Consider the following 15636-nt stretch of genomic DNA (forward strand, 5'->3'; position numbering starts at 1 on the left):
TAAACTTTTAGTACGCTGCACACCCTTCCTCCCTCGTACTTCTCCGCCGCATCAGCACACCCAGTACATTCCCTGAATAATACCCAGCTCCACCCTCCAACCTTCACATTTCAATTACCAGTGTACTGTCAGTCCATCTCTTTTTCCCCTTTTTGAAAGAATTAAAATACCTCCCGACTAACCCACCCCACATTTTCAATCTCCTTTCCCTTTAAGCTTTTTAGCATTAAGATCTATCCACTGGGTAGCGTCCTCCGGCGTCTGGAAAAAATGAATCTTATCCAGCGCTACCACTCTCAGTCGTGCCGGAAACATCATGGAGTATTGCACTCCCAGTTCTCTCAGCCGTCTCTTGATACCCGTGAACATCATCCGTTGTTTCTGTACCAGGGCGGAATAGTCAGGGTAAATAGCAACTCTTTGACCTCCAATTGTCAGATCCGTCATGTCTCTAGCTTTCCTAAGGATAATGTCTCTGTCTCTGTAGTTTAGGATTTTGGCAAGCATGGTACGGGGATTTGCTCCAGGGACAGGTGGTTTCGGTGGGACCCTGTGGGCTCTTTCTACCGCAAATACTTTTGTCAGTGCTGCATCACCAAAGGTCTCAAGGAGCCAGCTTTCAATATACTCCGTGGGATTCCTCCCCTCAATTTTTTCAGGGACACCCACTATACGAATGTTATTTCTTCTGGACCTGTTCTCCAGATCCTCATTTTTTGCAGCCAGCTCCGATATTGCCTGAGTAAACTTCCTCTCCGCTTTCTGCAGCTGCACTATATGGTCTTCTGCCGTGCTCACTCTTTCCTCCACAGCCCCCACACGTTTGTCAATCTTCTGCAGGGCTGCATTTATCTGGGCTGTATCCCCCTTGACCTCCTGTATCTGCTGGGTCAGGGATTGTTTGCAGGATGATACCAGTGCAAAGACATCTCTAAGGGTGGGCTCTGCTCCTGACTCCTTATCTTCAGATCCCCCTACTACCACCGCCATGTCACCATCCCTGCTCCCCTGTTGTACCTCCTGCTCCTCTGCTGGGCTTTCCTCCTCTCCTTCTGTGTCTGTGTCTGCTCCGGCATCCTCCTCTGCTTTTCCTGTGTTCCCTGCGGCCTCCACTCTAGCAAACTGCTGGAGCTTTGCCGCCGCCGACATTCTCTTCTGGCATGCCGCGTTGTCCTTCTCCGCCTTCTCTCTGGCGTCGGCGCCATCTTGGCTGATCCCAGCCTCGCCGGCTCCTGCATCTCTTTGCCTCCTCCTGGTCATATTTATTGACCTCGAGGCCGCCTCTATTCACCGCCGCACTCCCGGGACTTTCCTGCAGCCGGTAAGCGCCTTGAATCGCCGCTCAGCTGCGGCTTATAAGGATAAATTGAGCGTTAGCAGCGGGAGCGCTCTGTCACACGTCCGCTCACATGGACGTTCAGGCCACGCCCCCAACTCGTATGTTCCTTATAATGGCCTAAAATAGAACTCTTACAGCTCATCAATACACCCCATAATGAGGCCATGCACATCATTTCCACTACCTCCATTCTTTTGTCTCCTTAGGCTAGGTTCATATTGCGTTAGTGCAACCCGTTTAGCGCTAGCGGGTTGCGCTAACGCAATGTTTTTAATGGGGCCGCGTCCCGGGGTCGCGGTAACATCCCCGCTCTCGCAGATCCCCGATCTGCGAGAGCGGGGAACGGACCGCGGGCGCGCCTCGGACGCTGCAAGCAGCGTCCGCGGCGCGCCAGGAAACACCGGCGCGTCGCATAGCGCGTGCCGAACATGGCACACGCTAGTGCTGCGCGTTCCCATTGCTGTGAATGGGCGCGCTAACGGACGCGTTGCACGGCGTTAATTTCGCCGTGCAACGCTGTCCGTTAGCGCTTTCCCATTAACGCAATGTGAACCCAGCCTTATTTGGGCCAAAGTGGTCTTTTTGGGCCTCCCTAGGCTCCAGGACCTGGGTGCAACTGCAAGCCCTACACCCACTATAGTTATTCTGCTGATGGATACTTTGCCAGTCACGTGCTGTGCAAACAACTGCGCCAAAACTACATTCAAGTGAATGGGACTGCGTACCATTCTACTAAAGTGGTCAAAAACATTGCTGTGTAAGAAATAGTAGTCCTAACAGTTGGCTAGAATAAAACTATTTAAAGGGAATCAATAGGAACAACCCCACAAACTGCTTATATTGACATGCAGGACTCTGAAAGCTAAATCCATCAACAATTTTATATCATCTATATGTTGCTGCATTCCCAAGAAATTAGCATTTTAACAAATATAAATAAGGCGTTAAGTGCTCTGGCCGTGACAGAGCACTTCCTGTGTTACTGCCTCAAGAGGTTGTTTTCCCACATACCACCAGCCTCTATAGCTCCATTGATAGTTCACGGTCTGTGTGACATCACACACCAGGCAATGAAATCAGACAGTGAGAAATAAATTAAACCAAAGAGGCAGGTGCTGGGTAGATTACAACTCGGGAGGCAAAAGTTTGGATAGTGCTTAGTCACACCTAGAGCACTTAACTCAATTTGCATTTGAATTAAAACACTGATTTCTTGGCAATGCAGCAACAAATACAGGTCCTTCTCAAAAAATTAGCATATAGTGTTAAATTTCATTATTTACCATAATGTAATGATTACAATAAAACTTTCATATATTATAGATTCATTATCCACCAACTGAAATTTGTCAGGTCTTTTATTGTTTTAATACTGATGATTTTGGCATACAACTCCTGATAACCCAAAAAACCTGTCTCAATAAATTAGCATATTTCACCCATCCAATCAAATAAAAGTGTTTTTTAATAACAAACAAAAAAACCATCAAATAATAATGTTCAGTTATGCACTCAATACTTGGTCGGGAATCCTTTGGCAGAAATGACTGCTTCAATGCGGCAAGGCATGGAGGCAATCAGCCTGTGACACTGCTGAGATGTTATGGAGGCCCAGGATGCTTCAATAGCGGCCTTAAGCTCATCCAGAGTGTTGGGTCTTGCGTCTCTCAACTTTCTCTTCACAATATCCCACAGATTCTCTATGGGGTTCAGGTCAGGAGAGTTGGCAGGCCAATTGAGCACAGTAATACCATGGTCAGTAAACCATTTACCAGTGGTTTTGGCACTGTGAGCAGGTGCCAGGTCGTGCTGAAAAATGAAATCTTCATCTCCATAAAGCATTTCAGCCGATGGAAGCATGAAGTGCTCCAAAATCTCCTGATAGCTAGCTGCATTGACCCTGCCCTTGATGAAACACAGTGGACCAACACCAGCAGCTGACATGGCACCCCACACCATCACTGACTGTGGGTACTTGACACTGGACTTCAGGCATTTTGGCATTTCCTTCTCCCCAGTCTTCCTCCAGACTCTGGCACCTTGATTTCCGAATGACATGCAAAATTTGCTTTCATCAGAAAAAAGTACTTGGGACCACTTAGCAACAGTCCAGTGCTGCTTCTCTGTAGCCCAGGTCAGGCGCCTCTGCCGCTGTTTATGGTTCAAAAGTGGCTTTACCTGGGGAATGCGGCACCTGTAGCCCATTTCCTGCACACGCCTGTGCACGGTGGCTCTGGATGTTTCCACACCAGACTCAGTCCACTGCTTCCTCAGGTTCCCCAAGGTCTGGAATCGGTCCTTCTCCACAATCTTCCTCAGGGTCCGGTCTCCTCTTCTCGTTGTACAGCGTTTTCTGCCACATTGTTTCCTTCCAACAGACTTACCATTGAGGTGCCTTGATACAGCACTCTGGGAACAGCCTATTTGTTGAGAAATTTCTTTCTGGGTCTTACCCTCTTGCTTGAGGGTGTCAATGATGGCCTTCTTGACATCTGTCAGGTCGCTAGTCTTACCCATGATGGGGGTTTTGAGTAATGAACCAGGCAGGGAGTTTATAAAAGCCTCAGGTATCTTTTGCATGTGTTTAGAGTTAATTAGTTGATTGTGAAGATTAGGGTAATAGGTCGTTTAGAGAACCTTTTCTTCATATGCTAATTTATTGAGACAGGTTTTTTGGGTTATCAGGAGTTGTATGCCAAAATCATCAGTATTAAAACAATAAAAGACCTGACAAATTTCAGTTGGTGGATAATGAATCTATAATATATGAAAGTTTAATTGTAATCATTACATTATGGTAAATAATGAAATTTAACACTATATGCTAATTTTTTGAGAAGGACCTGTAGAAGATATAAAGGTGTTGATGAATTCAGTGTTTCAGGGATGCCCAAATAAAAGTTTGTGTATGTTATTGATGGATTCCCTTTAAGAAATATAGAAAGTCAGAAATCTGTAAGTCTTGTGTTATCTGTTAATCTGACTCTATTGTAAATTGTGTGAAGCTCAGAAAGAATTGACAAGTCATCATCAGGTATATGACACAAGATGTCTACCTTTGAATCCCTGATAATATGAACTTTTAGATAAGCCTCCAGCTTGTCTCGGTGTTCTTCATGATACAGCCATATTTTTCGTTCTTTGGGAAGAGAATCAAAGGCTTTATCTGTAGGCCACAACATTGTGATTGGTTGGTGGATTTTATCCAGAACAGTAGACATCAGATTCGAATCCTATCAAAATAATAAAAAAATTATAATAGACAAACATAAAAACAGGATTTTTGGTTGCTTACCGTAAAATCTGTTTCTTGAAGCCTCCATTGGGGGACACAGGAACCATGGTGTATGCTGCTGCCACTAGGAGGCTGACACTATGCAAATAAAAAAGTTAGCTCCTCCTCTGCAGTGTACACCCCACCGACTGGCATTATACTCTTCAGTTAGTGAGAAAGCAGTAGGAGATAATGAAACAAGGTTGAAAAACCATAACCACAAACTTGAGAACTGTAACGTGAGAACAGTCATAGAACAGATAACAACAGAAAACATTGGGAGGGAGCTGTGTCCCCCAATGGAGGCTTCAAGAAACAGATTTTACGGTAAGCAACCAAAAATCCTGTTTTCTTTATCGCCTCTCATTGGGGGACACAGGAACCATGGGACGTCCCAAAGCAGTCCCAAGGGCGGGAAAAAAACAGACTTCCATCAGGTCAGAGGACTCACCACTGCCGCCTGCAGGATCCTTCTGCCTAGGCTGGCATCCGCCGATGCATAGGTATGGACCTTGTAAAATTTGGCGAACGTGTGGATGGAAGACCAAGTTGCCGCTTTGCAAAGCTGTAGGGCGGAAGCCCTGTGGTGCACCGCCCAGGAGGTGCCGACTGCCCGGGTAGAGTGAGCCTTAATCCCAGGAGGGGGCACTCTGTTCTTGACCCGGTAAGCCTCCAAAATTGCCATTCTGATCCATCGAGCAATAGTCGCTTTAGAAGCCGGCTGGCCTCTGCGCGTGCTGTTATGTTTGCTAATGACAGGTGTTATGAAGGCAATCCAGAAACACAGTGTGCTTAGCGATCAGAGCGCACACAGTGATCTGACAAATACCCAAAAATACAAGAACGAGCTCTGAGACGTGGAAACTCTGTAGACTGCACACCTGATCCTATCCTAAACACAACTAAAAGCGGCTGTGGATTGCGCCTAACAACTACCTAGGCAACTCGGCACAGCCTAAGAAACTAGCTAGCCTGAAGATAGAAAAATAGGCCTGACTTGCCCCAGAGAAATTCCCCAAAGGAAAAGGCAGCCCCCCACATATAATGACTGTGAGTAAGATGAAAAGACAAAACGTAGGGATGAAATAGATTCAGCAAAGTGGGGCCCGATATTCTAGGACAGAGCGAGGACAGTAAAGCGAACTTTGCAGTCTACAAAAAACCCTAAAGCAAAACCACGCAAAGGGGGCAAAAAAAACCCACCGTGCCGAACTAACGGCACGGCGGTACACCCTTTGCGTCTCAGAGCTTCCAGCAAAACAAAAGACAAGCTGGACAGAAAAAAAAGCAACAAAAAAGCAAAAAGCACTTAGCTATACAGAGCAGCAGGTCACAGGAACAATCAGGAGAAGCTCAGATCCAACACTGAAACATTGACAAGGAGCAAGGATAGCAGCATCAGGCGGAGTTAAGTAATGAAGCAGTTAACGAGCTCACCAGAACACCTGAGGGAGGAAGCTCAGAAGCTGCAGTACCACTTGTGACCACAGGAGTGAATTCAGCCACAGAATTCACAACAGCGTGCCATCAGGAATGACGAAAAAGGAATCAGTCTTCCGGAAAGAGGATGTTCTATCCAGATAAATCCTCACTGCCCTGACGAGGTCTAGCTTGTTCAACGATCGCTCCAGAGGATGAGTCGGAGCTGGACAAAAAGGAAGGTAGAACGATGTCCTCGTTGAGGTGGAAGGTGGAAACCACCTTAGGAAGAAAAGAAGGTGGGGGTCGGAAAACCACCTTGTCCTGGTGAATGACCAAAAACGGGGGGCGGCAAGACAGTGCCGCCAGCTCGGAAACTCGGCGAATGGACGTGATGGCCACCAGAAAGGCCACCTTCCAAGATAAAACTGATAGAGGAATCTCCCTAAGAGGCTCAAAGGGAGAAACCTTCAAAACGTCCAGCACTAGGTTTAGGTCCCATGCCTCCACAGGTGCCCTGTACGGCGGGACGGCGTGGGCTACCCCCTGAAAGAAGGTCTTAACCTGTGGCCGAGAGGCCAAGGACTTCTGAAAGAGGATGGAAAGCGCAGAGACCTGGCCCTTCAGGGAACTAAGAGCCAGGCCCGAATCCAGCCCTGCCTGAAGGAAGGCCAAAAGAGAAGGCAGGGAAAAAACCATAGGCGGAACGCGGTTGGACTCGCACCAACGGAAGTAGGCCTTCCAGGTGCGGTAGTAGATCCTGGAAGACGAAGGCTTCCGAGCCTGAATCATGGTGTGAATCACCCGGTCCGAAAGGCCGGACGCTCTTAGAACCGCGGTCTCAACAGCCACGCCGTTAAACTGAGCGACCGAGAATTCGGGTGGCAGATCGGACCCTGGGACAGCAGATCGGGCCTGTCTGGAAGGCGCCAGGGAGCGTCCGCGAGAAGGTTGACGAGCTCCGCAAACCAAGCTCTCCTGGGCCAATCCGGGGCGATCAGGATGACCGGCACCCCTTCCGCTTTGATCTTCAACAGTTTGGGCAGTAATGGAAGGGGTGGGAACAGGTAGGGCAGCTTGAACTGTGACCAAGGAATGGCCAGAGCATCGACGCCCACTGCGAGAGGATCGAGTGACCTGGAGACGAATTGCGGAACCTTCCTGTTGATTCGAGACGCCGTGAGATCCACATCCGGAGTTCCCCATCGAAGACAAATCTGATGGAAGACCTCCGGATGCAGGGACCATTCCCCTGCCGCGAGACCCTCGCGGCTGAGGAAGTCGGCGGCCCAGTTTTCCACGCCGGGGATATGCACCGCGGATATCACCGGAACCGTTGCCTCTGCCCAAAGGAGGATCTTGGATACCTCGGCAAGGGCCAAGGAGCTCCAAGTCCCCCCCTGATGGTTGACATATGCCACAGCCGTGGCGTTGTCCATCTGGATCCGGACTGGAAGGCCCTTGAGGATCCTTTCCCAATGGCGGAGGGACAAAAAGATGGCCCGAATTTCGAGGACGTTGATCGGCAGAGCAGACTCCTGCGGCGACCAACGGCCCTGAACCGTCAGGTGGCGAAAAACCGCACCCCAGCCGATCAGGCTGGCATCCGTTGTCACCACCTGCCAGTGAACCGGAAGGAAGGACCTGCCCTGGGAGATGAGAGGAGACGTCAGCCACCAGTTGAGAGACCGCTTGACCCGAAAGGAGAGTCTGATCGGCCGATCCAGGGAGAAGACCGACCTGTCCCACTGAGACAGAATGGCTTGCTGAAGGGGTCGAGAATGGAATTGGGCGAAGGGAATCGCTTCCAAGGTAGCTACCATCCTCCCCAGAACCTTCATGGCCGATCTGAGGGAGGGAGGCCGAGGACCCTGGAGCAAGAGTATGTCCCGACAAAGGGTGGATCTCTTGTCCTTGGGAAGGAAGACTCTGGACTGACGAGTGTCGAAGAGCATGCCCAGAAAGATGATGCGCTGAGAAGGAATAAGGCAGGACTTCTTCCGGTTGACCAGCCATCCGAAACGGGATAAGGTGTCGAGAACAATGGACAAGCTTTCGTGGGCCTGAGCAAAGGACGGAGCCTTGATGAGGATGTCGTCGAGGTATGGAAACAGGACCAAGCCTCTGACTCTCAAAATGGCCATCAGCGCTGCCATGATTTTCGTGAACACCCTTGGCGCGGTTGCGAGACCGAACGGCAGGGCGACGAACTGAAAATGATCTTGTTGCACTGCGAAGCGCAGGAAACGGTGATGTCCGGGAAATATTGGAACATGTAGGTAGGCGTCCTGGATATCTATAGAGCATAGAAATTCCTGAGCCTCCATGGAAGCAATTACTGAACGAAGGGATTCCATCCTGAATTGTCTCAGGCGAACCCTCCTGTTCAGCAATTTGAGGTCCAGAATGGGACGAACCTTGACGTCTTTTTTCGGTACCACAAAGAGGTTCGAGTAGAAACCCGTGTACCGTTCCTTTTCTGGGACGGGAACGATTACCCCGGATCTGAGCAGAGAAGCGATGGCTGCGAAGAAGCCCGGAACCAGAGCGGGATCTTTTGGAGGACGAGATTGGAAGAAACGATCTCTGGGTCGGGAGGCGAACTCTATTTTGTATCCCGAGGATACAACTTCCCTGACCCATGCATCCTCTACTGCGGAAATCCAGACGTCCCTGAAACGGAGAAGACGGCCCCCCAACCTGGAAGTTGGGCTGGAGTCTTGCCGAGAGTCATGCGGAAGTGGATCTTCCAGTCCTGGGCCTGGACGATCTACCCTGGGAATAGCGAGGACGCCAGGACGGAGTGGGCCTGAAGGACACCGCCTTCTTCTCTTGACGTGCCTGTGGCCTCTGTTGCTGCTGGGAAAAAGAGTTTGATGCAGCGAAGCAACGAAAAGGCCGAAACGAGCGAAACTGCCGTCTAGGAGGAGGGCGACGAGGTTTAGCCTGGGGGAGAAGGGAGCTTGTGCCCCCAGTGGCGTCCTTAATGATCTGGTCCAGCTGGGAACCAAAGAGACGAGAGCCCTGGAAGGGCAGACTAGTGAGGGACTTTTTGGATGACAAGTCCGCCTGCCAGGCCTTGAGCCAAACGGTCCGGCGGATGGCAACGGCATTGCTGGAAGCCTGAGCCGCACAAGACGCGACATCCAGGGATGCGGAAACCAGGTATTCACCAGCGTGGGAAATCTGGTTGGCAAGTTCCGCTAATTGCGCGGGAGGAGCCCCGTCCAGGATACCTCGCCGTAGATCCTTGGCCCATTTTGAGATGGATTTTGAAGCCCAAGTGGAAGCAAAAGCTGGACATAGCGCTGCTGAAGCCGCTTCAAAGGCCGATTTCGCGAAGGATTCTATAACTCTGTCGTTAGAATCCTTCAGAGATGCTCCGCCGGACAGTGGCACCGTGTTGGTGGACAACCTGGAAACAGGGGGATCCACCGAGGGGGAGACCGTCCAATTGGCGGTAAGTTCTGGTGAAAAAGGATATAACACCCCCAGGCGTTTTCCCCTCTGAAAACGTCTGGTCGGATTCTCTCTCTCTCTGGCCAAGATTTCCTCGAATTCAGGATGAGGAGCGAAAAATTTTGAAGGTGGTTTGGCCCGTCTAAACGAAACCGCCTGATCTGCGGGTTCCGTAGAGGGAACCTTAATGCCACAGGTTTGGTTTATAGCCCGAATGAGGTTCTGGACCGACTCACTCATGGTGGCGATTTGGCTAGGATCCAGCTCCGAAATCTCCTCTGAGGGCGCATCCAATAAAGCCTCGCCTGACTCAGGGGAGGAGGATCGGTGCGACACCAACCGCAGGGGAGGGCCGGGCGGCGAGATGGAACGCGAAGAGGACTCAGACCGACGTTCCTGTCTGGACCTTTTGTAGCTTGGCAAGGAGGTCTCGGGTGGCGGTTCCTGCGACCCGCTGGCCACGGCAGGGGTCTGCAGGGGTAACCGATCCAGCGCGGACACCAAGGTTTGAGATACTCGTGTTAAATCGGCCACCGATTGGGACAGAGAGGCGGCCCAGCCTGGGATGGGGGGATCACTCTCGGGCGGAACAGCCGGGGGATCCTGGGCAGTGGGAACAATCGGGTTGCTGCAGGACTGACACAGCGGGGAGGACTGACCTGAGGGAAGTTTGCTGTTACAGGACGAACATGCAAAGTACGTGACTAAGGCAGAAGATGAAGAAGTAGGGGGGCGAGAGCGGCCCCCTTTAGAAGACATTTTGAGAGATCCCTGAAGATGCCAGTGGGTTAGGGGACAGAGGGGCAGAGAAGGGTGTCAGTCTGCAGTGCAGCTACTCACGGACCCGGTCCTGGAAGATGTCCCACTTGTCCTCGCGGAGAACTTCCCTGAGGAGCTGATTCTGCGATGCTGAGCCACAGAAGACGAGTGAAGGAGCGTGGCGCGCTGTGTGAGGCACTGCGAGGCTGCTGCTGCTCTGGCCAGGATTGAGAAGCGGTGCAGACCGGCCGAAAGACCCACGAGGAAGGGGGGGTGGAGCCAGACGCAGAGGCGCCGGTGGGCAGGGCGCAGAATGTCGGGCGGGAAAAAAGCCCGCCTGCAGGAGCGGAAATGGAGAGGCCGAAAAATCGGAAGTAGGCCCCGGCAGTAGCCGGGGCCTAAATTAGGCACCGGTGGCCGAGAAAAGAAGCCGCGGCGCCGAAATAGCGCGCCGGAACAATGCGGCGAGAGGAAGGCTGAGCCGCAGGAGCCGCGGCCTGCTAGGCTGCGCCGCTGAAGGACGCCGCAGAAAAAACACCCTCCTGCGGCGCCAGGGCGATGCGCCGCAGGGGAAAGCAGCGCGACCGCCTGCAGGGCTGCGCAGAAGGGGCCGCAGATAACAACCTCCTGCGGCGCCAGAACAATGCGCCGCAGCGAGAAGCGGCGCGACCGCCTGCAGGGCTGCGTCGCAGAAGGGGCCGCAGATAACAACCTCCTGCGGCGCCAGCACAATGCACCGCAGCGAGAAGCGGCGCGACCGCCTGCAGGGCTGCCCCGCTGAGGATGTGCCCAGAGAAGAAAAACTGCAGCGCCGGTCTGTAGCTCCGAGAAAGTGGTCAAAGGGGCACTGAGAAAGACGGAATACCGGCCGCGCCATCGTGGAAGATACAGACGATGGCCGGGAAAGCGGTCGACAGGGAGCCCCAAACAAGAACCCCCCTATCAAAGATCTGGGATGGGAAGGGGGAGAATACTCACCTAAAAACATCCCACGCCGGTACTAACCTTAAAAGGGGGTGAGACGTCCAGGGGCTAATGGACGTCCTCGTCTCCGCCGACCGACAGGCTCTGGTGGGCGAGTGGGTGGGGGTCGGAACCAGGACCGGACTTTTGAGCACGCTTGTGTGCTAGGATCTTGGTCCTGGAGAGGGATCTATGAGGATACGGGGTGGCAGTACACGCCGTACTCATAGTCCGTATTGTGGGACTACAGGTGTGACTGCTCACCCTGTATCCCTGCAAGGAAACCTGTAAAGAAAACGACGCACATTGAGGTAGATAAGGGTCTAATGAAAGACCCGTGTCCACCTCCTACTGACACTAAGCTAAACTGAAGAGTATAATGCCAGTCGGTGGGCTGCAGAGGAGGAGCTAACTTTTTTATTTGCATAGTGTCAGCCTCCTAGTGGCAGCAGCATACACCATGGTTCCTGTGTCCCCCAATGAGAGGCGATAAAATTTTTTTTTGATCTTCCCTTTAGTAGTGCCATGTGATCAGCTCCGCCTACCTGACTCAGAAGCTCAGATTAAGCCGAGATATGAATCAGTGCAAGTTAAACTGATATTTCTCACTGAAAAAAAACCCTATATATGTAATGCACCTGCGCTGCCAACCTTGCCATGTTACCGGCAGCATTTTCAACATGTCAGGTAGGCATGTACATAATTGATCTGTGCATCACAACTTGTCCTATGTACTAGGAGAAACAAAAAACCTAATGCATTTGAAAAAATAATTCAATTACACCCTGAGAGTGGAACACTACATAAAGGCATGCCCAACTGGGAAACTTAGGGTGGGTGCTGTGTCCCCCAATGAAGACAACAGAGAAACAAATTTTACGTTGAGTACCAAAAATCTTAATTTCTCAGCTGCTTCATTGAGGGACACAGAGAACCATTGGACATTCTAAAGCTGTCCCTGGGGTGGGAAAATAAATAATAGAATGTTACCGCCAAATTCTTCACTCTTGCTCAGGCTGAAGCCTGAGCAACTAGCGACTGCAAAATCTTCTTATCAAGACTTACATCTGCAGAAACACATGTGTGGACCCTGTAAAACTTGGAGAAGGTACAGTATTGTACTGATGACCAAGTAGCTGCTTTAGGGTACCGTCACACAGTGGCACTTTGATCGCTAGGACGGCACGATCCGTGACGTTCCAGCGATATCCTTACGATCTCGCTGTGTCTGACACGCTACTGCGATCAGGGACCCCGCTGAGAATCGTACATTGTAGCAGAACGTTTGAAACTTTATTTTGTCGCTGGATCTCCCGCTGACATCGCTGAATCGGCGTGTGTGACGCCGATTCAGCGATGTCTTCACTGGTAACCAGGGTAAACATTGGATTACTAAGCGCAGGGCCGCGCTTAGTAACCCGATATTTGCCCTGGTTACCAGTGTAAATGTAAAAAAAAAAACACTACATACTTACATTCCCGGTGTCTGGTCATGTCCCTCGCCTTCAGCTTCCCGCACTGACTGGTGAGCGCCGGCCAGCCGTAAAGTACAGCGGTGACGTCACCGCTCTGCTTTCTGGCTGTCCGGCGCTCACTGTCAGTGCAGAGAAGCACAGCGCCGAGGGACGCGACAGGAATGTAAGTATGTAGTGTTTGTTTTTTTACGTTTACGTTTGTAACCAGGGTAAACATCGGGTTACTAAGCGCGGCCCTGTGCTTAGTAACCCGATGTTTACCCTGGTTACCAGGGGACTTCGGGATCGTTGGTCGCTGGAGAGCTGTCTGTGTGACAGCTCTCCAGCGACCACACAGCGACGCTGCAGCAATCGACATCGTTGTCATATCGCTGCAGCGTCGTTTTAGTGTGACGGTACCCTTATAGAGTTGGAAGACCGATGCCTGGTGGCGAACCTCCCAGGAAGCGTAGAGTTCACCTTAACCCTAAAGGTACCGTCACACTGAACGATATCGCTAGCGATCCGTGACGTTGCAGCGTTCTGGCTAGCGATATCGTTCAGTTTGACACGCAGCAGTGATCAGAATCCTGCTGTGATGTCGTTGGTCGCTGCAGAAAGTCCAGCACTTTATTTGGTCGCTGGACTCCCTGTAGACATCGCTGAATCGGCGTGTGTGACACCGATTCAGCGATGTCTTCACTGGTAACCAGGGTAAACATCGGGTTACTAAGCGCAGGGCCACGCTTAGTAACCCGATGTTTACCCTGGTTACCAGCGTAAAAGTAAAAAAAAAAAAAAACACTTCATACTTACCTTCCGCTGTCTGTCCCTCGGCGCTCTGCTTCTCTGCTCTGTGTAAGCCCAGCGGCCGGAAAGCAGAGCGGTGACGTCACCGCTGTGCTCTGCTTTCACTTTACGGCCGGCAGTCAGTCAGTGCGGGAAGCAGACGGCAAGGGACAGACACCGGAATGTAAGTATGTACTGTTTTTTTTTTTTTTACATTTACGCTGGTAACCAGGGTAAACATCGGGTTACTAAGTGCGGCCCTGCGCTTAGTAACCCGATGTTTACCCTGGTTACAAGCGAACGCATCGCTAGATCGGTGTCACACACACACCGATCTAGCGATGTCAGCGGGAGATCCAGCGACGAAAGAATGTTCCAAACGATCTGCTACGACGTACGATTCTCAGCAGGATCCCTGATCGCTGCTGCGTGTCAGACACAGCGATATCGTATGGATATCGCTGGAACGTCACGAATCGTACCGTCGTAGCGACAAAAGTGCCACTGTGAGACGGTACCCTTAGAGGTGGCCAGACCCCTGTGAGGGCCCTCTGGTATGACAAACAAGTAATCTCACCTTCTAAATGGAGTGGTTGCTGATAAATATCACCATACAGTCCTGATAACATCTATTTTATGCAGAGCCTTCTCAATGGGATAAGAAAGTGCAGGACAAAAGGAAAGCAAAACAATGTTCTTGTTAAGATGAAAAGACAAAATCACCTTAGGGAGGATGGATGGAACAGGTCTCAACACTACCTTATCCTGGTGCAGGATAAGGTAAGGAGCTTGACAAGAATGAGCCACAAGCTACGATATTCACCTAATAGAGGTGATGGCTATAAGGGAAGCTACCTTATAAGCAAAACAAAGCACGGAGTCTGTCTGAAGGGCTCAAAAGGTGGAGACTGAAGAGCCTCCGAGACTAGATTAAGGTCCCACAAATCAAGGGGGTGATAGGGTGGTCTAGTGTGCTACTTTCTGAAGAAAGGTCCTGGATCTGTGGTCTAGAGGCCACATCTCTCTGAAATAAAACAGACAAGATGGAAACTTATCCCTTGACAGAACTAAGCACCAACCCTGACTACAACCTCCAATTGCAAGAAGGAGAGCAGTACAGGCAGAGAAAAGGACATTTGAGAAAAATCCCGAGGACTCACACCAGCGAAAGCAGGTCTTCCAAGTGCGGTGATAGATGGGCAGCGAGGAGGGCTTCTGTGTCCCTATGATAGCTTGGATGACTGATTCTGACAAATCTGCCCTCAGAATCACGGCTTCAACAGCTAAATTGAGTAACTGTAAATTCTGGCGGTAGTATGGACCCTGAGACAGAAGATCTAGACGGTGAGGAAGAGTCCAAGGGACATCAGCCAAACGTTTTATCACGTCCGCGTACCAGGTCCTCCAGCACCAGTCTGGTACGATGAGAATAACTGGAACTGGAATCACCTCTGGCTTGACTTTCTTGAGAGGTCTGGACAGAAAAGGTAAAGGAGGAAATAGGTAAGGAAGGGAGAACTTGAACCAGGAAATTGCCAATGCATCAGCAGCAACTGTCTGAGGATCCCGAGATCTTGTTACAAATCTTGGTAACTTGTGGTGCAATCTGGTGGCCAACAGACCTACATCTGGTGACCAACTGATGGCAAATCTGCTCAAACACATCTGGATGAACAGCCCAGTCACCTGCCTCTGCCTGCTGATGGCTCAAGAAGTCTGCCACCCACTTGTCCACTCTGTGTATATGAACTGCTGAGATCAGAGGAATCTTTCAGTATCTTTTCCACCTCTGACATCGCTCCTAGACGGTGGATATAGGCCACTGCCATGGCATTGTTTGACTGGATCCTGATGGGCATACCTATAACTAGGTCATTGGTAGACACAGACAGAAAAGAGCCCCTGTGCAAGAACAATATATGGGCCATTTGCAGCTCAAGACTTACTAAAAAAGCAAAATTGCACCTGCTTTGGAGGTAGAAATGAAACCCCTTACCACTTGGAACCTCGTGCGGCCACAGATGTTGCACCAATGATATGTCCATGGAGCAAGGTGAGCCCTCATCTGAAAACTCTGGGATCCGTGGTCAAAACTTGCCACTAGTTGAGGCGGAATACGTGACCATGTATTAATAGGGGTAACATCAACCACCATCCGAAAGACTGAATGGTGTAGAGAT

At 50.7% G+C, this 15636-nt stretch overlaps 1 protein-coding gene across 1 annotated transcript in view; it reads right to left on the reverse strand.

Moving 5' to 3' along the window:
• Positions 1-15636, reverse strand: part of STAB1 (stabilin 1) — a 194501-nt gene that overhangs the window by 44156 nt on the left and 134709 nt on the right. The window contains exon 50 of the mRNA XM_069736838.1: positions 4396-4572. Coding sequence (XP_069592939.1) covers positions 4396-4572 — 177 coding nt within the window. The remainder of the gene's footprint in view (positions 1-4395; positions 4573-15636) is intronic.

Source organism: Ranitomeya imitator, chromosome 8, assembly GCF_032444005.1.
Source record: "Ranitomeya imitator isolate aRanImi1 chromosome 8, aRanImi1.pri, whole genome shotgun sequence".
Lineage (NCBI taxonomy): Eukaryota > Metazoa > Chordata > Amphibia > Anura > Dendrobatidae > Ranitomeya > Ranitomeya imitator.